The 24972-nt window shown below is 37.3% G+C and overlaps 2 protein-coding genes and 1 non-coding gene across 4 annotated transcripts; 1 reads left to right on the top strand and 2 right to left on the bottom strand.

Annotated features, from left to right (window-relative positions):
• Nucleotides 1-109: 109 nt before the first annotated feature.
• Nucleotides 110-6738, bottom strand: LOC113772590 (putative late blight resistance protein homolog R1A-10). Of its 2 annotated transcripts, none has more exons than XM_027317223.1 (4): nucleotides 6174-6738; nucleotides 2893-3021; nucleotides 656-2829; nucleotides 110-559 (listed from the first exon to the last, which is right to left on the bottom strand). In XM_027317223.1, the coding sequence occupies exons 1-3, from the start codon at nucleotides 6624-6626 to the stop codon at nucleotides 694-696; spliced, it is 2718 nt and encodes a 905-aa protein (XP_027173024.1). In that variant the 5' UTR covers nucleotides 6627-6738; the 3' UTR covers nucleotides 110-559; nucleotides 656-693. The 2 variants fall into 2 exon arrangements, with proteins under 2 accessions (XP_027173024.1, XP_027173023.1); XM_027317222.1 differs by having other exon boundaries at nucleotides 110-576.
• Nucleotides 6739-18744: 12006 nt separating this feature from the next.
• LOC113771681 lies at nucleotides 18745-19925 on the bottom strand. The gene is made up of 2 exons (XM_027316250.1): nucleotides 19605-19925; nucleotides 18745-19500 (listed from the first exon to the last, which is right to left on the bottom strand). The coding sequence occupies exons 1-2, from the start codon at nucleotides 19923-19925 to the stop codon at nucleotides 18745-18747; spliced, it is 1077 nt and encodes a 358-aa protein (XP_027172051.1).
• On the top strand, nucleotides 19427-19533 carry LOC113772633. Its single transcript, XR_003468601.1, has one exon. It is a non-coding gene; the product is annotated as a small nucleolar RNA R71 (small nucleolar RNA).
• Nucleotides 19926-24972: the final 5047 nt, after the last annotated feature.

Below are 24972 nucleotides of genomic sequence, written 5' to 3' on the forward strand. Positions count from 1 at the left end.
AATAGTACTAAATAACCATTGGTGTTCCCTAAATTCTCATCACCATGACTCTAGTCTTCAATGTAATACAAAGTGAAAGCAACTTTACTATGTCGTAGTTCTTCCGTAGTTTCCAAGGAAAAACTATAGCAATTTCATCAATTAACACAAGGAAGGGTAAAATACATCAGAGCAAGATTCAACATAAACTTAACAATACAGCAAGAGAAACAAGATGAGGTTAAAACCAAACCTCTAACAGGAAGAAAAGTACAAGACTCTAGATTCAATGCAGCAAGAGTTTCCTGGTGGAAAGAGAATATCTATTTCAATCACTGAATTTGCCAGAAGATCTATGGCATTATTTCTATCACAACAATTGCTCAAAACAAAATTTGACATTTTCAAAGATACTGGGAAAGAAAAACAATGCAAAGAGATCATAGCAGCAGAATGTCGTTGCCCGGAGATAGGTACCAGGCCTTTATTACAGCAGAATGGAGAAGAAACACGAAAGATCGAAATAGAAGCTTCAGTGCCTCCACGTTGTGAATTCGTTTGGGCGAGCAGAAGACAAAAACTAGCAAGCATGAAATCCAGCAAAATTCATTGTTTCAAGTTTGCAAAAGATGATGGATTAAGATTCAGGAGTGGAAGTCAGAACAAGTTTACTAACCTGTTAAAGAAGCACTTATAGAGCAGTTTGCTTGGCGTTCAATACTCTGGAGGATAAACAATGAGCTTAACAGGGCTAGCCTTTTTACTCTTTTGCTGCAAAAGCACTTCCAATTGTAGTTGCACAATTCTCCTGGCAGATGAAACTACCGAATCCTTGGTATGTTCAACTTTGATCATCTCGAGCTTCTTCATGTGAACAAAGTCAGCTGGGATCCGCTCAAGTGTTTTGCACTGCTTGAGAATAAGGCATTTGAGTTCTGGGAAGTCATTGGCTTTAGCGTCCCAACGCGTTAAATCTGTAGCTCCAATGAAGAAAACTTTCAGAGAAGGAAAACCCCCTTGTTTTGTCTTCCAATAATCTCCCTTAAAGGCATAGTCCTTCAACTTGAGCACCTCAAGATACCTAAGGTTTCCGAGTATAGACATGTAATTCCAATCTAGACTTGTATTATGCAGACTCAGCCTTGTCAGCCTTGGCGGGAATTTGTGTGCCTGAGGAAGGGCAAGTAGCTTGGAGTTTACATCATCACCATATAGCTTCAAATTTTCAAGCGAGTCCAGTTCGCAAAGACTGTCAAACAAACTAGACTCGCCATGGCCCTCCACAAGATCGTGCAACTTCCCACGTATGCCAAGCTTCTTAAGGTTTTTAGCCCTTTTAAACACTTCTTTTGTAAGACTTTCAGGTGAAACGGTAGATAGAGTTTGTAGGTTTTCACCGCCAGGAGATTGATCTGGACATTTAGGCAAGGTTGTGGAGGTATTAGTATGTAGATGCCTTAGCTTTGTCATTGCCCAAATGTCTGCTTCTATTGCAAGGGTAGGGGATGTGGTGCGAACTACAAGAGTTTGCAAGTTAAGCAGGCTAGACATTTTTCTGGGAAGGATCTTGAGCTCACAACAGATGGCAATGAACTTTAGGAGAACAAGGTTAGGCAGTTGGACTGGAAAACGAGGTCCAGGGAGCTTGATGGACAGAATATCCAACACTCGGAGTAGATTGAACTGCTTAAATACATTTGGGCAGAGATCTTGGTTCAGTGTAGTTTCTTCCTGGCCAAAGCTCAAGAATGAACGGACATTCTGAGCAGGCAGTAGACTGGAAATGTAGTTCGAGAATTGAGAGTTAATGCAGAAAAGGCGACGGCTGGAAGATGAAACCGTCCCCGTGTCACATTCTTGGAAAAGATTTTCAGCTTTGGCTGTCCTTTTGCAGAAGTCACGCAGCGTATCATGGACTAAACACGTCTTAATCCGACCACTTAAGGTTCTCTGCCTCACCATCACTAAGTTCCTGTCAACCAATTCCCGCAAACATCTCTCAGCTGTTTCCTCCATGCTCTCTCTCTCAATCTGGGGAATGAAGCCTTCCGCTATCCACAACTGGAACAATTTTGAAACTTGGATCTCCAAGTCTTCAGGGAAGACACCAAGGTAGAGAAAACATGACTTGTATACATGACGCAAGTTATCATAACTCCGTCTTATTAAATCATCCACTAATTGTTTCTGGCTGTCACTGTCTAACTCATCCATGCTAAGTGATTTTTGAGCCACGCTCTCCCACCACTTCTCGTTTTCTGGATCATTCCTCAGAATACCTGCTGTTACCACTATTGCTAATGGTAGCCCGCCACATTTTTTCAGAATTCTTGATTCAGCAGGTTGCAGCTTCTCTGGACATTCATTTTCATTGAAAACCTTCGTCCTTAGTAATTCTTCAGCTTCTTCTATAGTCATAAATCGCAACAGGTAGGGATCAGTCTTTGTTGCAGCACGCTTGGCCATAGACTCTTGTCGAGTAGTTATCAACACCCTACTGCCCTTGTTATAATCTGGAAAAGCATCCTTGAGATCTTCCCATGCTTTTGTATCCCAAACATCGTCCATGACAATCAAATACTTGTACTTCAGTGTCTTTCGGACCTCCGCAACTAATTCTTGCACCGACATGTTACGATCCCTAATGTCCTTGATGAAGGCACTTAGTATACTAAGAAGCACTTCTTTCTTGTTGTAATCTTTCGAAACACTGACAAATATGCGAGTGAAAAAATGATATTCGACTTGAGGGTCATTCAGCACCTTTCTTGCAAGCGTTGTCTTCCCGAGTCCAAGCATGCCATGAATTGACACTATTTCAAGCGGGTTTTCGTCACTATGTTGCTCTGCCTCCGATGTGCTCTGCTCCTTTGACACTATTTCAAGCGGGTTTTCGTCACTATGTTGCTCTGCCTCCGATGTGCTCTGCTCCTTTGCGTCGGACCTGCCTAGGTCTAGTTTTGGTATGCCAAGAAGGTCCAGTACTATGTCAGCTGCATCCTCAAACCCAATGATTCTGTCTCCCCATTGATTGCTTGCAGGCTATTTGCATGAAAGTAAAGGAATCAATGACGGATTGAAACAGTTGAACCAGAAGATATTAAGGGCTGAAACTTTGAAGCTCTACACCTTAAATTTAGTAAAGGAATCAGAGACAAATTTAAAGGAATAAGAGGCAAGCTTAAAATGCAGACGACAGGATGGATCCAGATAAATGTATCAACAATTCAATTGTGAAGATGGCAGGCGCAATTTGCATTGGCACAATAACCGATTATTACTCGCAAACAGAAGAGAGTCACAAGACATCCAAGAGTATGAAACTGATTTCCTCAATTACTATAGTGAATTGCACCTTGCTGCTCTTTGTGAGTAAAACTAGTAAGTCCATATTTCGTAGGTAAGAGTTAACCCTTTTTATATTTCAAATGGTTTTCTTCTATTTTGTGCCCCCAAACAACAAGATAAGCACATTAATTAATTAAGGGTTGTGTCTTTTATATATATATATATATAAAAAAAATAGGTGTTTTATGAGATTCTTAACAGTATGATTCACAAGAGGTGGACCTACTATTAATACTCGAATATTTTAGCATTAATATTTGCATTTTGTGCAAATAAAATAACGCCGAGCACATTTTTCATATGGATACAAGAATAGAAAACAAAATCTTTTAAAACATACCCAGTAAAGAACCAAAAAGATGATAAATAATGAAGCTAGTGAGAGTCTTAATATCTACCCAAGGTTAACCTGTTTTCCTTCTTTCATTTTGAAAATCACATTACCTTTGGGAGTTTAATTTAGTAGTTTAGAATTTTTTTTCATAACACCCTTTTATATAATTAACTAACTAGAATGTTCATGCGTGTTTTTATTGACAGCAAATTTCCACCCAAAAATAAGAAAAAAAAAAAGTGGTGAAACTTTTCAACCCGTCCCCTCTCTGCTGCCAGCCTCGCCCTCCCATGCTACCCTCCCCCTTCCTTCCCCTACTCCCAGCAGTTTTACCCTCCCCTCCTTCCCCAGCTGCCCTTCTTTCTTTTCCCCCTTCCTCTAGAGCAACTGCAAATTAAATGAAATAAATTAAACTTTTCTAAATAAACTTTTTTTTTCATTTATTTTAGTCAACTGACACTGGAATTTTTCCTCTTTTTTGCTTTCCTTCCTCGATCCAAACAACACATCCAGTGTTTGCTTTGTATTATTTTTATATATAATTTAAATAAGGGATAATTGCAGAAACCTCCCCTGACTTTTATAGTAATAGCATGGACCTCCCCTATCAATTTTGAAATAGCACTGACCTCCCCTATCAAAAGTTGGAGGCAATTTAATAAGCAAAAGTGGGTCAATTTACTAAAGTACCCCTGACATGATTTAATTTTACCAAATGAATGTGATGAGTACTTTCATCAAACCCAACAAAACATTTGTTAATAAAAATTACACTAAATTAACTATTTCTGCATAGTTTAACTAATTAACTAAATAACTAAATAACTAATAATCTAATTAATAAATAACAAATTATCTAATTTTTAATAGTTATTAACTAATCAAACTATTTCTGCATAGTTAAACTAATTAACTATTAACTAATTATTTAATTAACTATTAACTAATTATCTAATTAATTAATTAACTAATTTCTATTTATCTAATTAACTAATTAACTAATTATCTAATTAACTAATTAACTAAAGCTGTTGTCTGTCCGAAACTAACAAACTATTTGCATGTTAAACTAATTAACTAATTAACTGCTTAACTAATTAACTACCTAATTATCTAATTAATTAATTAACTAATTTTTGTTTATCTAATTAACTAATTAACTAATTAACTAAAGTTGTTGTCTATTCGAAACTAACAAACTATTTGCATGTTAAACTAAATAATTAATTAACTAACTAATTATCTAATTAATTAATTAACTAATTAACTAATTTCTGTTTATCTAATTAACTAATTATCTAATTAATTAATTAACTAAAACTGTTGTCTATCCGAAACTAACAAACTATTTGCATGTTAAACTAATTAACTAATTAACTAACTAACTAATTAACAAACTATTTGCATGTTAAACTATATGCAGTACGCATTATCTATTTAAAGTATCGGCTCTTTATGGGTATTTTACTTTCAAACATTTAATTTATGATAAAAACATCAATGTTTGTAAGTAAAATTCAAAAAGTGTTACAGTAATATCAATATTTTTACTTTCAAACATTTAATTTATGGTCCTATGCCCCTCCCTTTTTGTAAGAATATTACTGTAACACTTTTTGAATTTTACTTACAAACATTGATATTTTTATCATAAATTAAATTTTGAAAGTAAAATACCTATAAAGAGCCGATACTTTAAATAGGTAATGCGTACTGCATATAGTTTAACATGCAAATAGTTTGTTAATTAGTTAGTTAGTTAATTAGTTAATTAGTTAAGCAGTTAATTAGTTAATTAGTTAAGCAGCTAATTAGTTAATTAGTTTAACATGCAAATAGTTTGTTAGTTTCGGACAGACAACAGCTTTAGTTAATTAGTTAATTAGATAATTAGTTAATTAATTAATTAGATTAATTAGTTAATTAGTTAATAGTTAATTAGATAATTAGTTAATTAATTAATTAAATAATTAGTTAATTAGTTAATAGTTAATTAGTTTAACTATTAACTAATTAGATAATTAGTTAAGCAATTGTCAAGCAAATAATAATTGTCAAGCAAGTAAGGGCAAAATTGGAAGAAAATTCTTATCTCACTTCAACAAAAGCTGTCAAGGAGGTTTCTGCAACGAATTGTTACTGTTCAGGGGAGGTGATGCAATTTCTAAACCTAGAGGGGAGGTCAGTGCAAATGTCAGAAATCTCAGGGGAGGTTTCTGCAATTATCCCTTTAAATAAAATGGATGTGAACTACTTTCCTCTACAATCATCGTTTCAAAAATCAGACTGAATTGGTGGTTCAATCGATCAAATCACAAATCGGCAATATATCCTACTTTGTCCCTTGCAAAAATTTCTAGGCACAGAGGAAAAGAATTAAATACAAAACAAAATTAAAAAAAAAAAAAAACTACAAATGGTCGAAACAAGAAATACCCCCTCTACGGACAAAATATGAGCTTTTCTTCAAGATGGACGTAAAAATTTTGATAGAAAGAGGATGGAATTGTACCGTATAATTGTCTGCGGGAATAGGATCACATATTCCGCTTGTTATGATGCGGACGCCAATGTCCTTGTTGTCATTGCACGCCTTCTTCACCTTTTCAGTCAGCTCACGAATGGCTTTGCCCAAGTTCCGTGTGTTTTCTAGGCGATCCCACAAGCCCACCACTTTCCCAACGAAATTCTTGTTTTTGAACCGTGACACCTCGACGATGTGGGTTTCCAGGACATCTTCAACTTCATGCACCCGATTCCTGATCTCGTCCGCCAGCCCCCTCAGGATGTCGTCTTTGTAGTACTCGTCAGTGTACAACTCCATGAATTTCTTCAGTAGAACGAGGTTGTCCGTAAGCTCCTTGATTTTGGCATCGGTACCGCTCATCAATTTGCGGTTCTCATCGATCAACTGCAGCACATATGTAAAGATAAATCCTACTCCAAGTTCTATTGCCTTGTCCATCTCTAATTGACTTGTTTTTTGCTTTGATTTCTCTGTTGACAGAGGAAAGCAAGCTAGAACTGATTATTACTCCTCCAAGAAATGCACTGTAGTATGGATTGGGATTGGGAGGCTGTAGCTGAAGGCGTAAGGCCTCGTACAAATGCTACTACTACTTATACTCGCTCGGATCTTGTCCAGTTTCGCGTTGACTTGACTTGGTCTACTGTGGGGCAGCAACCAAGGACTTGATAACCTTGTGGGTGGGGCGGCAAAGTCAAGTCAACTCTTGAATTTGTTTAAGAGAGGTAAAGGAGGAGAAGGAGGGAGGGAGAGAAGAGAAGGGAAAGAGAAGGAGAGAGGAGAAGGAAAAAAAGGGGGAGGTTGCGCTATTATCGACGCCAGAAAAGATGCAGCAGAAGTGCCGACCGACTAATGTGGGGAAAGAGAAAGAAGAAGAAAGGCCAAAAAAATATTCATGGGGTTTTGAAATGTTTTGGGATGTCTATTTTAAAATTTTGGGGTATTTTTTAAGAGTTTTTATAGACAAATTTGTAAAAAAAATTTATCTATTAAAAATTCCTTAGATTTTTTACAATTTCACTCAGCTCTCTTGAGGTTACATAATTACGGACCTCCCTTGATTTCAGAAAAGGACAACAATCCCTTCATTAATTTTCAATAGACAAATTTGTAAAAAAAAAAAAATTATCTATTAAAAATTCCTTAGGTTTTTGACAATTTCATTCAACTCTCTTAAGGTTTACATAATTACGGAGATCTGCCTTGGTTTGATAAAAGCACAACAATGCCCTTCATTAATTGTCAACTAATTGAAAACTCTATCAAATATTAAAACTCTCTCATCTATTTTCAACCAATAATTCAAACTACAGCTTTTTTCATTTAATTATTTATCCTCTTCTTCCTACATTTATTTTCTTTTTAAACTCGTTTATTTATTATTATCAACCAAATGTGCACTTTCGCCACTAATAAATCACCATACATACCAAACCACAAATACTTATATATCTTGGTATCTATTCTCAATTCCCGATATTTCATTATTATTAAATGGTTTCCTTGCGCCCATTTTTGTTTCCAATTTTTGATAGGCATTAGCAAATTTGAAATTGTCAAATGATAAATTGAGTGCTAATTTCATTATCAATCTAGATCAAGATGAAGATAGTGATAGTGATCAAAAATAAAAATTAAGGATAAGAAGTGGAAAATGAACTAAATATAGGTTATGCTGTTATGGTTGTCATGAAAAAAAAAGTGTTCTTGGTATATATTTATAATTGCATTGTGTTTCTATTTTTTATTTACAATTATTGATATTATTCCTCTAGAGAGAGTTTAATTAATTTTGAGCTCTGTGCTAATGGAATATAATGGATATTGATATTACTAGTGATTGTTTAGATTATTTTGTATTAAGAAAGTGGTAGCCATGGAATTAAAATTTAGGAATATTGATGAATATTGTTGTGTATTAAGTAAAATCTGATATTGATATGAGATTGTAAATAAGTTTTTGGGTATCTGATGTAGCGTTTATAGTTGATACAATGGCCTGCATAATAAATTTTTTTGTAAAAGAGGAACATTAGAATAAATATAAATGTTTATTTAATAGTAATTTGGAAGTTGATGGGTAGGTAATAGTGAAGGACCAAATGAACAAATAAACTTGATCTTCTTATAAATAACGGCAACATCTCTGGCTTTCCCGCTGTCTCGAACCATAATCAATATCAAGTTGTTTTTTTTTTCCCCTGGTTATAATAATCAACATCAAGTGGCACAGCATGACAATGCAAAACCTTTCTACATCAAATTTCTTTTGGCTTTCATCTTAATGCATTGATTACACTAAATAAACTAATAGAAATAACAACTCTCAGATTAGCCATCATCACCCTATCAACCTACGATGTTGAAAGAATATTAATGCAAACAATGGTTAGGTGATGAAAGTTGGATTTACGTTTGTAAATAAGCCTGCAAATTATGTTAGAATATTATTATGGTGCTTTTCATGGCCACATGATATGATACCATGAATACTTAATTGTTTCTCTCATCAATTATATGACAAATTATTATGTAGGACAAGTTGCCACACGGGTAAGATATTATGAATAGCTAATTGTCTCTCATCAATTAAATGAAAAATAATTACTACACGTAATATGCATAAATGCAGGATTGTTAAGCGGACAATGTTTTACAACTGAGATATACTATGACAACTAAAGAACCAAATGTATTTGAACTGAATTATGAGAGATCAAACTAGGACTCAAAAGATAAAGACACCAGATTAACTTTTCCCAAGCAGTTAACATGGTTGATTATGGAACTTAAGCTGTTTGATAATTTGCCTTAAAAAAAGGTTGTTAGAAGATTCACTTGGCACCTAAAAATAAGGGATAATTTAAGAAACCTCGGGAGAGATTTCTAACAATTTCACTGAACTCCTTTGAGGTTTTTCAATATTACACTTACCTCTCTTGATGATAGACAATGACTATAATAACCTTCATAACTTTTCAAAAGACAAGCCATTGATAAAGAAGGGAAAAGATAACAGGAAAAAGGAAAACAATTCTTCGTGACTAGGGATGGCAACGGGGCAGGGTTGGGGCAGGGGACCCCTCCCCCATCCCCGGCCCCGTTGCCTACAAATTCCCCCCGCCCCTGCCCCGTCCCCTGTCCCCCGCTCCCCCCACCCCGTCCCTGCCCCACCCCGCGTCCCTCGCAGGTGCCCCCGCGGGGTTAATAAAAATTTGTTCGCGGGATTAATAAAAATTTTGTTATATAATTTTATTATAGTTAAATTCTAGCAAATAATCAAGTACTAAAATATCAACACATCACCAAATTATTATTTATTGTAATTTCACAATTGAAACTTATAAAAATAATCAAACAAAAGTTATTTGAATACAATCCAACATGATGAAATAAATACAACTGAAGTAGTCAAGTTTTCACTTTTGACACAAATACAATTACTAATTCATTATTATGCTTGTGCTTGTGCTTTTTTTTGAGAAAAAAATGATATTATATTAAGTATAGTCAGGAATTTAGTATAAATGTATTGGCAAATTTAATATAACCAGTTAATAATTTGTATTAGTACATATATATAATTATTAGTATAATCATATAATATCAATTATATTATATATACTAATATACATTATATAATACATATACCTAATAATATTATTATCATAAGTTTGTAACTAATTAAATTATATATTATATGTATAATTATATACATATATATTGTATATTTATATTTTTAAAGCGGGTGGCCGGGCGGGGAGTGTACCCCAGCCCCCCGCCTCGTTTCTAAGCGGGGGAGAATTTTTAACCCCCGTCCCCGCCCCACCCCCCGCCCCATTGGCATCCCTATTCGTGACCAGGCCATATACTGTGGCCAAACTATTTCAGTTATAACCATTAAATTGTAACCTTCTATCACTCAAATATACTAATCAAGTAAATGTCTCCTTCTTTCTATCACTTAAATATGCTATTGCCATTGATGATGATGGAAGCAATCATCACTGACAACAACTCAATTGTTCATATTATTAAATATAAAAAAGTTACTGGATTACGAGAATGTTTAATTTGATAAATTGTATTAAAATTATTACCCCAAACTTGCACTTTTGTTGATGTTTTGCCTTTTAAAATTTTTTTATGATTATTCATATTAAGAAAATTTAGAAGAAGGCAATTTTGGGCATTCATAGACTTTTTTAGCCTTAAATCATCAAAGTGAAACCCAAATCTATGTTCTAGGGGATATATGTGTAATTTTTAAAACATAAGAGGAGCTGTCTAAAATTACTAGAAACCTCAAGGGAGGTTTCTGAAATTATCCCAAGAAGAAAGGCAAAAAAATATTCATGGGGTTTTGAAATGTTTTGGGGTGTCTATTTTAAAATTTTGGGGTATTTTTAAAGAGTTTTTATAGACAAAGTTATAAAAAACATTTTTTAAGCCAATCCTACCACGTTTAGTATGACAGTTTTTCACAGTTTTTGAAAAGCAAACTTTACCAATTCTATTGGGTTACTTGATAATTTCACATTCCGGACTTTGCTGATTTGCCAGGACTTAGCGTTAAACCGAATTTTTATCATGAGCATCTTTCTGATCCATCTTTTGGACCAACTCATCCAATGTGCCTCGTGTGTCTGAAATATTGGCATCTAGTATTCATCTTTGTCACTCATTTTTTACACATCACGATTACATCTAAACCAGTCAAACCTTCAATTTTTCTTATTCTCAACGCATTTCGACCACTTCAATTGGTTTTTGTTAATTGGCCGACAGTAGTGTTATACCACAAAAATCCAAATACAGGGTTGTTGGATTCAGGGAAGAAAGCAATAGGAAGGCGCAGGAAATATTCTGGAACACCTAGCTTTTAATTAAACTGTAGCCCCCTCCCCAAAAAAAGACTTTTTTTTTTGAACCCCACACCCAGAAAAAGACATGTTTATTTATATTTATCGCTGGTTATTTCATATCTGTTGCTCCCTTGAAGTTCTCATCATCCAAGTCTCTTATAATCAACCAACTTCAACTTCAAAATAGCAACTAAGGAAGCATCATTTACACAGGAAACAAAGATAAAGAAAAAAAAAATCAACTACTTCTACAATGGTAGATTGACGTGAATTACAGAAAAGTAGAAACATTATGTAAAAGAAACACCAAATAACTCTTTTTAATCATCCAAGCATCAACTCTTCCCCAACTCATTTCGAGACCTTTCCTACACAATTCCAATAAAATACATGTATGCATATTTGTGTGTGTGTTTTTTTTACTGCATTTTAAATTTTATTGCATTCTATATTTTTTTTGTTGCAATCCATATATGTATTCCATTGAATTTTTTTATTGCATTTTAAATTTTAGTTTTTAATTATCTAAAATATTATTCTAATTCTAAGCTTGCGTTTTGGAATGACAATTTGTCAGTTACTCTTCTTGTCAGTTTATTTATTTGGTAATTGATTATGAAAAAAAATTGTTTTGCAAGTCTCCGTCAAAGTCTTCTTGTCTGCAGTTGGCAAGAAAGAGCAGATACTAATAAAAGTACTTTCATTACAGCGAAATTCAGTAGTAAGTGGGTGTGAAATTTCTCCTACTCCCTTTGCTGTGCTGTGTTTGTCTTCTGCTATTGACTAATGAATAATGGACCGACAAAGTCTTGATCAGGGCATGCTTTAGGTCTTTCCCGTGGCTTGCCATTCTCAATCTAAGGAATTTAATACGAAAGGGATTGGACCATTATAGATTCATGGAACCAAAGATTCTACTTCAATTGAATTTGTTACATTTTGAAGTCTGTTGATTTGCCAAGACTTGGCATTAAACCAAATTTATTCTGATCCATCTTTGGGACCAACTCATCTCGGAAACTTGCATATGGCGTGAAATTAATATCGGCATAAATTTGCTTTGCTTCAAATATTCTTCTGCTCGCACCGTTTCCACTACTTCAATTGGCTTTTTTTCAATGGCTGATCGAGTTGTAGCACTGAATTCCAAACACAGCTGTCGTTGGATTCCATATATGGAACCTAGGAGGAACTAATAACACATTGTTTTATGGTCTTGTTTATGTATATTACGTAGTTTGTACTTTGAATATATTCACTACGTGAGCAATGTGAAGGATCAGTATCAGTAAATGTGAGTGAATGGTCATTAGCTTTTAACAGTTTGTAGTTTGGCACTTTGTGGTGCATTTCAACATAATTTTCACTACCTAATTATGGCGCTTCCTTGCAGTAATTTCAGCCTTTTGAATTCTCAATGCAGCCTTTCAAAGCAATAAGTGCGCCAGGCAGTCCCACTACTTTATTAAAGAAACTTTATGACTTTGTCTTCCGATTGAATGCTCTCACGATGCTACAATAATCTTGAAGTTCTTCATCAACCGTTTCACTGCTAAAAAGATCAAAAAGTATAATAATATCATTATCGTTTTACCCCCTGTGGTTTTGCATTTATCACGCAAACCCTTATTGTTCACTAATATCGACTTAGTCCCTTGTGATCTTATATAAAGTGAAAAATAGACCTAAAATATTGTCAGTTGTGGCGGTTGACTGAAACGCGTGCTAGAAGTACATGTGAATCATGAAATAAGAAATATGTTGAAAATTATACATCAGCTAAGCTCCAACGGGCTCACATTCGACAACTCGTAATTCATCTATAGTTTTATATAAAGTGGTTGTGTACTTCTGTTATGTGTTATTTACATATCGATAAATTACACATAATTGCCTTTTGATTTCACCTATTTTCAGGTGACTCAACCAACATTTTAAAATATCCACTTCATCCCCTTATAATTACATGCAAAGTGAAAACTTGATGGGAAATAGTCTATGTAATGTCATTAGTTAATAAAACAGTTTTGCCCTTGCTTAAATACTAAATCAAACAACGACCTAATTACCTTACATAAAATCATAAGAGAATTATGTGAATAAATACAAAACTAAAGAGGATACAGTGGATACTCAAACAAATCATAGGGAATTTAAATAGATATTATGATTCAATCGCACGTACTTTTGGAGCATCTCTAATTTAGTCGTAGGAAAAAATGGTGCATTCTATTCATTTTTTACTGTACATAAAATCATAGAAGAGTTATATAACTATTTTAAACCTTTAAGAAGGTCATCTAACAATTTGCAGAACTTTAGAAGAATTATATGTAATTTACTCTTTGAATAAGAACATAACTAGAATTTTACTTTGGGTTCTTTCTGTCCAGTTTCTACTTCACATAAAATCATTGGAGGTTAAGTAAATATTTTGAAGAATAAGAGGATTGTGTAACAAAACTTGATCAAGAACAACGAAGAAAATCGATTCTACTAGTGTTAAGAACGCAGAAGAAAGAGAAACAAAGGAATTAGTTGCCAGTTGGCAGCGTGCAAGTCATTTTCTAAATCGAAAGTCACATCAGATATAATCGGAGAAAAGAATCTGATGATAGCATCGAGCACAAAAAGAAAAGCAAGTTGATCAACAAAAAAATTTTTAAGTGAAAATTGTTCAAAACATCTCTTATATTCTGCAAAATTTTTCATCTCTCATTTTAAAATGCTAGTTTTATATTTCTTAAAAAATTAAGTCGGTCAAATCTGGTCATAACCTATATTTTTTATCACTTTTTTAGCCTAAAAATATAGTATGTGACCTACACATAATCATTTTTTAAGGTGAAAAAGGTCATATCGGATTTGTAGTTAAAAAATTACGCAATTTACATTCGTTTTTGCCCCTAAAAAGATTTGCATGTAAAAAAGTACTCAACTCACATCTATTTTTCCCCTAATAAAGTGGAACTTGACTTTTTACACGTAAAAAAAAATGATTATGTGTAAGTTACATGGTGGATACATGCTAAAAAAAAAAGGCCAGCTACGTAAGATTTAGACTAATTTGACTTGTAAGAGACATAAAGTCAACATTTTAATAGTAAGAGATGGTAACATTCATTTGACAATATATGACGGACATTTTGAATAATTTTTAATTAAAACTAGACTTTCTTCAAATATTGAATAATACAAGTGGAAAATAATAAACAAGAGAACAAAGACAAGCTATTACATGATGGATTAATTCTAGGAATAACAAACAAGAGAACAAAGACAAGCTCTTACATCTAGTTAGAACGTACGGAAGGCATAATCATAACAATTTATTGCAAAACATGATGGATGACAGGTGTCGAACCTGTGCAATAATAATTACCTACTCAAGAAAATTACAAATTTTGTATATAGCGGTGAGTAGGGTCGAATCCACAGGGACTGGGAATAATTCGTTTCTTCTAGAGGTCAGAGTATGGGGGGTTTTTGATGGGAGGAAAATAAAAATAAAAATAAAACAAACAAAATTCAAAACTAACTCACAAAGCACAATTTACTAAAAATAACAATTAATAAAAGTTCTACCCAAAAGATCAACTGCTCAGGCACGGTTCAATTAAATGCTCATCGATGCAAAGATATTTCATCCATTTATCACTAGGTTGGTTATAGCTATCAACAAGCTCTGACAGCCAATTTTTTCTTACCTTTTCGACAGCCAAGGTACGACCGTTGACTGCTTCTCTAACCAGAAAACAACCCTAGGTACGACCATAGGAATTTAATTATCCAGTTGCATTAAAGCTAGAAAAACCCAACCCTAATCAATAAATACGCTAAGAGGGTTTATTTAAATTAGATCCTGTGCTTCCCCAACATAAAGCCAATTATAGTGGTTGTCACTAATTATCAACTAAACGAACAATTACGGATTCAATTTAGTTAATGAGATAGTAGGCTATTCAATTAAATTAAATATCCGGCCGTTGATATTCAATTAATAAAATACCCATGAACAATTAATTCAGGAAACGCACGAATAGCAACAAATTGGAAGAAATAATAAAGATTCGATTAGATCTCACAGATGTTATGGACCGCGCCTTCGCGTTAACCTTTGGGTAGAGGAGAAATCTAGCCGCTCCTCATCGTATCAATTTTGCGTGGGTTGGTTGATTTCATCCGCACAATCATCAGCGAAATTGGAACGATGGAGTAATGACGAAAGAAAGAAAAGAAAACGTCTTCCTTGTCTCTGCGTTAATGTTCGTACTAAAGTCGAAGTACAACGCAAAAGCCAACGAAAATTGTACAGAGCCAAAGCCAAAGCAAAAGAGTCAAAAACGTGAAAGCCAAAAAGCAAGAGAAGAGTCTACAACGTCTGACGGCTAGGGAAAAAGAAAACTAAAGCTAATCCCATATTTTCACGTGAATCTGGCTTCTTATTCTCCTCGTAGCGCCGCCAAACCTTTTCTTTTTGGGGTTTTAATCCCATGCCTCTAGTTCACGCGGGCCTAACTTCTTAATTGCCCACATTTTTGCTGCTACCAATCCCGCGTGTTCGGCTTTTTCACGCAACTCCACGTTGTCTGGCGTGGGCACGCCAGATAATACCTAGTCTTCTGGAATTTGCCCTCTGGAGATTACTTTTAATACCAACCACTTATAATTCGCACAAATATCAAATATGAGCAAAATTTTAATTTTTAGCACCATAAGTAGCCAAAATTATGACAAAATAACAGTGCAAAATGTGCCCAATAATTGCTCTATCAAATCCCCTCACACCTAGACAATGCTTGCCCTCAAGCATTTCGGAGCTCAGAAGTACAACCAAGAGAGCAAAGGTCATGTAGTAATTTGTACTAACACAAACATCTCAGATCCCTGACAATGCTGCCAAAATTAGAGCACACCGGACAAGTGGTAATTCAAAGAAAGTAAATGAATACTAGGAACGCTCAAATCAACATCACGGAATGGCATTACCATAGGCTTGCACATTTATCACATCTCCACCACTCGCAAGTGAACTAAATACACAAATCAAAGGGACTTTAATAAGGTTGTAATGGGGTTTAGGTAAAAAGCGGGACAAGAAGGTAAAAATAGGGTATAGTGTGTCAAGAGAATGTCTAATATCCACCACATCACCACAACGCTTCATCAGAAAAATTTCACGAGCAAGGCATTTTCATTTGCCATTTCCACTGTGCAAGTGTCGAAACTCTTCCCCTTTTCTCTTTTTTTTTTCTTTTTTTTTTTTGAACAAGCGGCTCGCAAGGCGCGGGCACGCCTTGTAGGCCGGAGTTTTCTGCTCATGAGCTTTTTTTTTTCTTTTTTTTTTTTAATGGAGCAGCTGTCTTGCAAGGCGTGGGCACGTCTTGCAGGCTGGAGTCTTCTGCCCACCAGCTCATTGCCGATTTCTCCCCCTTCCATTTTTTTTTATCTCAGATGCACAGAGCACCATACAACTTCTATTCCGACAACACTTGCCACCTTAGATTCATTTGCCTTGCACAAACAACGGAATTCAGACATCTCTTGACGACACAAGGTTAAACAAGAAAGTCTAAAAAGGTCATGGATTATCAAGTACGGCTAATCAAACAATAGCGAAGGATAAAAGCTCAAATAGGTTCACAATGGGGAGACAAGATGAAGGCATGGTTTTTAGAAAGTCAAAAAAGGTTAAATCCTAAATGCCCTTATCATTTCAAATGCATCCAATTCAACAAAATGTGGTCTCGACATGTATAAAATAGCAAGTTCTAGAATGCCGATACCATGCATGATACCCACTCATTCAAACAAAAATAGAGCAAACAAGAATAATGTGCTCATATAAGGCTAAAAAGCTTCCAAAAGTTTCAAGAATGGGTCAAGTCCAACGTATTCAACACTCAACAACACTGCCAAGGGAAAACAAAATGCATAGCTAGTATATTTACCCACATACCCATGCACCTTGATTGTGTCATTCATCACAGCAACATGCTCCAGCATTAACAAGCATAGAAATAAACAAAAAGCTGACTAACTACAATGTTTTCACTTTTTTCATTTTTCCCATTTTTTTTGTTTTTTCTGAGTAACAAAGCAAAAAGAAATAATGGAAGCCACTCCCCTACACCTAAAACCTACATTGTCCTCAATGTAGAAAAGACAAATGAAGTATTAGGAGAAAAGAAGAGAAACTTCCTTGACCACCGGGGAGGGAAAGCGAGACACTAAGGCGGAGGAGGGTGAGGCGGCTGAGTGTACAAGGTGGTGTGGTAGCGGCGGATGCAAGGTGGAGTGGCGGCGACGGACGCAACACGAACAGGAAGGAGAAGACGTCAATTCCAAAACTTCATTCCTTAGGTGTGACGACCTAGCGTGGGGATGTCTAACTGCCAGCTTCCTGCCACAAAATAACAACTCACTAAATGACACTAACACTTAACAAAAACTTCAAAAATATAAGAAAACTAAAACAAAAGAAGTCTTGAGTTGCCTCCCAAGCAGCGCCTTTCTTTAATGTCTTTGGCTAGACATAGCACCACTCTTTAGTCTGGATGTAATTGAATTTTCCTTGTAATTGGTGGCCCTCCTCCGAGATCCACGTGGCCATTGAGTGCAACCTTTTTCCTAAATTTTCTCTCCATTTTCATCTCATGAATTTTTTTCATCCTATAGGACTTGTTCGCAGCAACCTTGAATTTACCCCTATAAGCAAACTTAGAAAATTCTTGCACAGAGGGATTAGTGGTATACATAGCAAACACAGAATGAGAGTTAACATGATGTTTCATTGTATCAAAAATATTGAAGTGGACTATTTCTCCATCAAATTCCATCGTGAGAGTACCCTTACTAACATCAATTTTAGTCTGGGCAGTACTCAAAAATGGTCTTCCTAATATAATGGGTGATGGATTTGGGGCACTTCTATCATCCATGTAAAGCACATAAAAATCAGCAGGAAAAATTAATCCATCTACTTGCACTAAAACATCCTCAACTATCCCATCCGGATAAGCACATGTACGATCAGCCAATTGAATTATTATCCCTGTTTCTTTTAATGGTCCTAAATTTAGGGAATCATAGATTGACTTAGGCATCACATTAATAGAAACCCCTAAATCTATCATGGCATTTTTGATACTAGAATGTCCAATCTTACAGGGAATAGTAAAACATACCTGGATCCCCGCATTTGGGTGAAAGTTTCCTTTGAAGTACAGCTGATACATTCTCTCCTACCATCACTCTTTCATCACCCCTTAGCTTTCTTTTGTTAACGCACAAGTCTTTCAAGAACTTTGCGTATTTGGGTACCTGCTTGATCACGTCCAATAGGGGATGTTTACTTGAACTTTGCGGAACACATCCAGGATTTCTTTTTCCTTTTCTGCCCTCTTTGTCTTTTCCAACCTGCAAGGAAAAGGAGCTGGATTAGATTTAATAGGGATCGAAGGAATAGATGTTACCTTAGGGTCTTCGCGAATGCGCCCTTCCTCTTCAATCTCCTTTTATATCTCCTCCTCACTTTTGCTTTTCGAATTTACCAACTTAGGTCCCTCCACCTCTTTGCCACTTCTTAATGTCAGGGCGCTTACATTCTTGGGATTTGTCTCGGGTTGTGATGGCAGTTTCCCATAAACGTGGGACTCCAGGAGATTAATGGCAGTTGCCATTTGATTTATTCAAGTCTCCATGTCTTTCATGCCTGCTTTGGTGTCCTGTTGGAACTGAGTAGCGCTCGCGACCAAGGATCTAGTCTCTTGCTGGAGTTGAGCAGTGGTCATGGCCAAACTCTTGACAATTTCCTCCAAAGAACTTTCTGAGCTAGAGGACGAGGGTTGAGACTTTTGTTGCCACGGTTGTTGGAATCCTGGTGGACGATTGGAGAATGAATTCTGTGGCCTATTCCCATAGCTGAAATTGGGGTGATCTCTCCAACCCGGATTGTACGTGTTGGAGTATGGGTCGTACGGTCTTCGAGGCGCGGACACACCTCCAGCCATGTTCACTGGTTCAGCCACATCCTCTTGCAGCAAAGGGCACGAGTCAGTGAGATGGCCCACATTTGTGCAAATTCCACAGGCCTTTGCTTGATGCATGTTTCCCACAGCTAATTGTCGTACAAAAGATGTCAGCTCCGATATCTGCTGCTGAATGGACGACGTCTCTACCTCGTTGACCCTACGGGTAGGGTTACTCTCACAGAAGCCAAACTGTTGAGAATTCTCTGCCATCGATTCAATGAGTAGCCATGCTTCCCTTGGTGTCTTGTTCGCTAATGCTCCCCCACTTGCAGCATCAATGATACCCCTGTCGGACGACTGGAGTCCCTCATAGAAATATTGGATCAATAGTTGTTCACTAATTTGATGTTGTGGGCATCTAGTGCACAACTTATTGAACCTTTCCCAGTAATCATATAGAGATTCTTCAGGATACTGCTTAATACTGCATATCTCTTTTCTTAGACTTGCAACCCGGGATGCAGGGAAAAATTTTTCCAAAAACTTCTTTTTCAACTGTGCCCATGTGGTAATACTACCTGCTGGTAGGTAGTACAGCCTGCTGGTAGGTAGTACAGCCAATCTTTAGCTGCATCCTTGAGAGAGAACGAAAAGGCTCTCAGTCTAATTTGCTCTTCAGTGACCCCAGGAGATTTTATACTAGAGCAAACCACCTCGAACTCCGTAACGTGTTTGTGGGGTTTTTCACCAGAGAGATCATGGAAAGAAGGTAAGAGGTGAATCAACCCCAACTTCAATTCGAAAGCAGTATTCTTAGCCAAAGTGGGGAATGTGATGCATAAGGGCTGGTGAGTCAGTTCCGGGGCAGTTAGCTCCCTTAATGTTTGGGTGTTGGCCATGCTTACTTCGTTTTCTACTGACTCGTTTGCAATAAATAAATGCCCTTTTTTTCGTCTCTTGGTCTCTTGCCTCCGCCTACTGACAGGTGCCGAACCTGTGCAATAATAATAGTAAAAACCTAAATACCACTAAAAGCAGTCAAAAATTAATCCTAGGTATTGGAGCAGGGACTCTAAGTGTGCAATGGGTTACTTGATTCACCCTGTTCCCGAAGAATTTGCTGAATCCGATATACCAGAATTAATTAATTGACGAAATTTACTAAATAGTAGACAGTGACAAATAGGGTCGTCTCCTCAGGGACTGGAGATATTTGTCTCTTTTAAAGTCCAATTGGTAAGAGGGGGATTTCACGGATGGGCAACTAAAAATAATTAAACAATTCAACTAAAAATAAATAATTAACTAGCACAAATATAGTAGGAAGTAAATCAGGAATAAATAAATTCTAGCCAAGGATACAACTACTCAGACACAGTCCATTTACCCGATCATTGATGCAAGAGAGGTTCACTTAATTTATTAATAGACTAGTTATAGTCGCCGACAAATTCTAACGACCAATTTTTTCTTAATTTATTGACAACCAAGGTACGACCATTGATTACTCCTAACCAGAAAATACTCCTAGGTACGACCGTAGGAATTAATTTTTCAATTGCATTAATCACTAGAAAAATCTAGCCCTAATTAATAACACGCTACGAGGGTTATTTAAATTAGATTGCATGTTCCTCTAATGTGTAAACACACCAGTTGCCACTAATATTAATCAATCAAACAATTACGGATTTAATTGAATAAATTGGCATGAGATTAATAAATCACATTGAACATCGGGCCCTTGACATTCAAATAATAAAATAATCTCATGAAAATTCAAGCAGATAACGTGCAAATATTAATAAATTGAGGAACGCGTGAAAACTAATTAGATCTCACAGATTTTTGGGACTGCGCCATCGAGTTGACTCTTGACTAGATGGAAGGCTTAGCCACGCCGCATAATTAAATCACCACACGAATTAATAGATTGCAAAGGCATTGCGTTTTCTACTAGAAAGCAAAGGATAAAAGGTGTTTTTCCCGTTGGGAAATATTGTCGAACACCTGGCGTGTGTCAGAGGCCAGTCGAAAGAAAGAAAACTAGAACTAAAACTAAAAGCTGAAACTCTCGCCGTCTGTACGGTTTTTTCTTGTCTACTTAAAAGCTAAAAGAAAGAACCAAATCTTCTCTCCAGTGGTCCCCACCCAATTGGTAGTCAAAGCTACCCGAAAAGAAGGCCTGCCGATTTTACTTCTTCCCTCTTCATCTATGTACGTTACTTTCTCCTTAAGAGCCAAATGACTAATTCTATTTCGTGGGCCTCCACCGAATTGAGAAGATGAATTACCAAGGATAGGCCCTGCCGAATTGACTCTTGTCTCCTATTGCTAGTAGGACCATTTGGTAATTTTCGGCTTCACTCCTGAAATTGATTCCAAATACCAAATATAAGTAAATATCAGCAATTAACACAATATTTGTCAAGGATAAAAGGGAAAATTAATAATAAAATTACTAACAAAATATACCCTATACATCAATTCCCCCCACACCTGAATCATGCTTGCTCTCAAGCATGGGGACAATTCAACTCAACAATGGCTAGCTTTCACATTATCATTGCCAATTGTGCTTATACCCAAAATTAAGATTTAGTGGCTAAGTGTCAAGACATATCTCTCCGGTTAGCTCCTAAGTTCATAGATCTGTCCAATTCATGGCTAACTCACTTAGGAAATTCAAATATTAACTAGCAACAGTCAGTAATTAAGTCAACTGGCAACCAAAATCTCAACATTACAAACCAAGGATCGGCAGGCCAACATGATCATAAACTAACATATTTTCCACATCTGATTTTTTTCTTTTTTTTCGTTTCCTTTTTCTTTTTTTTTTTCTTTTTTTTGATTTTTTTTTTTTTGGATTGCACGAATAATGCTTAGTCCCAAGCTATTCAAGTCTTTCGACGTGAACTCTGACATTTTTAGATGAAAGAGCCCAGTTGCTCAACTTTTCACAGCTCCAGGACTACTTACTCATAGACATCGCCACTTTTTGACGCGAGAGCCGACACTTGTGGTGAAGACTCCCGGTTACTGGGTGACGACACCAGCGGAGTATAGCCATACGTTATTCACCAATAAACACCAAAATACCAAGTAATTACAGATCATACCCTGCGTCATGTCCTAAATACGGAGAACTAAGGTAAACAGGAGACCAATCTACACAACAATGCCAGCAAAATATTTATATTGCCTAAACAAGTCAGCCATAAATTGCACCAAGTCGTTAAACTCAAAATATTCACCAAGACCGCATACTCTTACTTGCCACCGAAACTCAACTCATAGTATAAACTACAACTAACAATAAAAAAAAAGTGAGCTGCCAACATACTCACCAAGATAAAAGCAAGAGAAAACACCCAAAAGGAATAAAGGAATGACACCTAAACAGAAAACACTCAAACTAAAAACATAGGAAAAACACCCCAAAAATGAAAACTGGAAATATCTAGCACAAACTGACCCCCCCCACACCTAAGTCACACATTGCCCTCAATGTGATAACGTAACAGCAAAAAGCAAGGAGAGGGGCAACGGTACTTCCCTGTAGTCGTCAAAACAGGGGTGGATCGGGCGCGAACTGAGGAGCAATTCCCGCTTGTTGCATAAATGCAGCCAGATTTTGCGCCATGTTATGCAAGTTGATGCCAATGTGAGTCACGCGAGTCTCCAGTCTCTCAACGGTGTTCCGGAGTTGGATCCAATCGTCGGCCGATGGGATGGTAGGTGGCGGAGCGGAGGAAGACGGGCCAGAGTCGCCGCCCTCAGTGGAAGTTCGGGCAAAAGATGACCGAGGGGGAGGGCGTAGCGGCCCCGGGGGAACTACCTCCCAACCATTGTCGCCCTCCCGAACTAAGCCCATTTTCTCTAAGCACGGGATATCCAAAGGCTCCATTTGACAGGCTATATGCAAGTTATGGTTAGAAATATCAAATACATGCAAATTAATAGGCAAGTGAGTAATGCAAGACCCAAGAATCAAGGGGCGCTTCTTTTTAGGCAAAATGGACTTGAACTGAGACGCGAGCCAGCACCCCAGATTAACCTTAATCTTGTTATGCATGCACCATATAAAGAAAAATTCGGACTTAGACAGAATGCCCGAACTATCTCGCCTACCCGAGAAACTATAGGCCAAAAAACGGTGGATATAGCGAGAGGCCGGGTCCTTCAGATAAGAATCCTTAGATAGACGAGGGTCATAGTTATCCCTGTCTACGGACATCTCATCCCAAATATAGCGATAACGGGAGAAAAACGGTTGGACATAGTCACATGCACTCTCAGCATACTCCCAAGACTCGGCATATGTAGGATCAATAAAACCAAGGGCCAGATTGAAGTCGGTTATGGAATGGTGGAACTCCTGACCAATTAAACGGAAACGAATGACATCAGGGGTAGAAACTGTGTAACCAGTGGGAAGGTCGAATTCAAATGTGGCATAGAACTCCCTAACTAACTCAACGAAGGCTGGGAGGTCAGTAATACGAGAATAGAGGAGCCACCCAATGGCCTCAATCAAATCGTCAAAACGAACTCGAATATTTAGGAGGCCCAGCGTGGTGGCGTCCCGATAACGGCATGGAATAATCCGCCGTTCACAAGCCTCAGTATATCGCCGCTTGTCGGCTGCCCTGGTGAAGTCCAAATGACCCCCAAACTGTGCAGGGTCAGAGATATGGATGCCTCTTTGTCGCCCAAGACGAGCCCGCCTCCCAGAGGAGGAAGGATCGTGCGAGGGGTCAGAGGCGGGAATGGAGTGCTGGGGTGGAGGGGGCTGAGGGGTTCTAGAGGTCCTAGACCTAGAAGAGGAAGACCGTGGTCTGACCATGGTAGCTAGCAAGTGACCCAATCAATAGAAAGCACAATTCAAGCACCTACAGGCTATAAAAATTACCTCAACAAAACAGCACAAGCAACCAACAAGCACTGGGGGTCCAATTTAATCAAAGGCATAAACAATACAGCCCAACCACAATAAGCAATGGAAGTGCCACAGTAGGAATGATTAAGAAATGAAAAGCAACCCTACAACCAGTACCACTGGTGCACAGACAGGAAAGAATTAAATTCAATAGCAGCAACTCAAATGCAAGAACTTTAACTTCAAAATAAGCAAGTATCTTCAAATATAAACCACAACGATAGGCAAAAGATCACAACCAGTACCACTGGTGAGTCGCAGGGAAAAAGTAATCAAAAGGCAAGCTTTTCAACAAATAGCAAAAAAGAACCTCACTATGGCAACAATTAAACACCTATTCTGTCCAACAAGTTCCCCAGAAAATGCCGAAATCACCCCCTGCTTTATCCAAATAACACCGATTATCAGATGCTAAACAACTACCATTACCAGTACCACTAGTGAGTGTATAGGGAGAATTAAAGCAAATAACCAACCCAATGAACAAAATAGATTCGAACACCCAAGCAGCGCCAAAAATGAGCCAAACTTAAAGCCAGAATTAATTGGCAACTTACTCCCAAAGTACCCCCAAATATCGCAGCAGTTTAACTCAACTCTACCCAAAATTAACTCCAGAAAATGGCCAAAATCACTGCCTGGTGTATTCCAACAAGAAGCCCAAGAAAGGTACAAAATTTTGCAATTCAGGGTTCAGAATAAGACTAATTGAGGCAGGAATTGCAATACCTCCACCTGCCAAAAATTGACAGGTGGTAACGTGCTGGGATGGACGGCCGCGAGAGGGTTGGAGCTGGTGCTGGGGTGGAAGCGAATTGGAGGTGAGGCGCGGCGAGCTTGGAGGTGGCGGCAGCTGTGGCAGAGTGAGGTGAGAGAGGGAAGAGCTGATGGTGGCCGCGAGTCTGGTGTCGCACGCGGGTAGCGGACGAGCTGAGGAGGAACCGCACGCGAGGGAGAAGGAGCGCGCGCCCGATTGCTGGTTGCGCCCGCGGGCTGTCAGCGGC

Source organism: Coffea eugenioides, chromosome 5, assembly GCF_003713205.1.
Source record: "Coffea eugenioides isolate CCC68of chromosome 5, Ceug_1.0, whole genome shotgun sequence".
Classification (NCBI taxonomy): Eukaryota; Viridiplantae; Streptophyta; class Magnoliopsida; order Gentianales; family Rubiaceae; genus Coffea; species Coffea eugenioides.

Excerpts from the sequence above, each read along its gene's own strand:
- LOC113772590 (XM_027317223.1), bottom strand. The coding sequence starts at position 6,626 with ATGGACAAGGCAATAGAACTTGGAGTAGGATTTATCTTTACATATGTG. Across the intron at positions 3,022-6,173 it reads TTCCCGCAGACAATTATACG|CCTGCAAGCAATCAATGGGG; the intron begins GTACAATTCCAT and ends TCATGCAAATAG. Across the intron at positions 2,830-2,892 it reads AGGAGCAGAGCACATCGGAG|GCAGAGCAACATAGTGACGA; the intron begins GCAGAGCAACAT and ends AGCACATCGGAG.
- LOC113771681 (XM_027316250.1), bottom strand. The coding sequence starts at position 19,925 with ATGGCCAACACCCAAACATTAAGGGAGCTAACTGCCCCGGAACTGACT. Across the intron at positions 19,501-19,604 it reads GCTGTACTACCTACCAGCAG|TATCCTGAAGAATCTCTATA; the intron begins GTAGTATTACCA and ends AGTATTAAGCAG.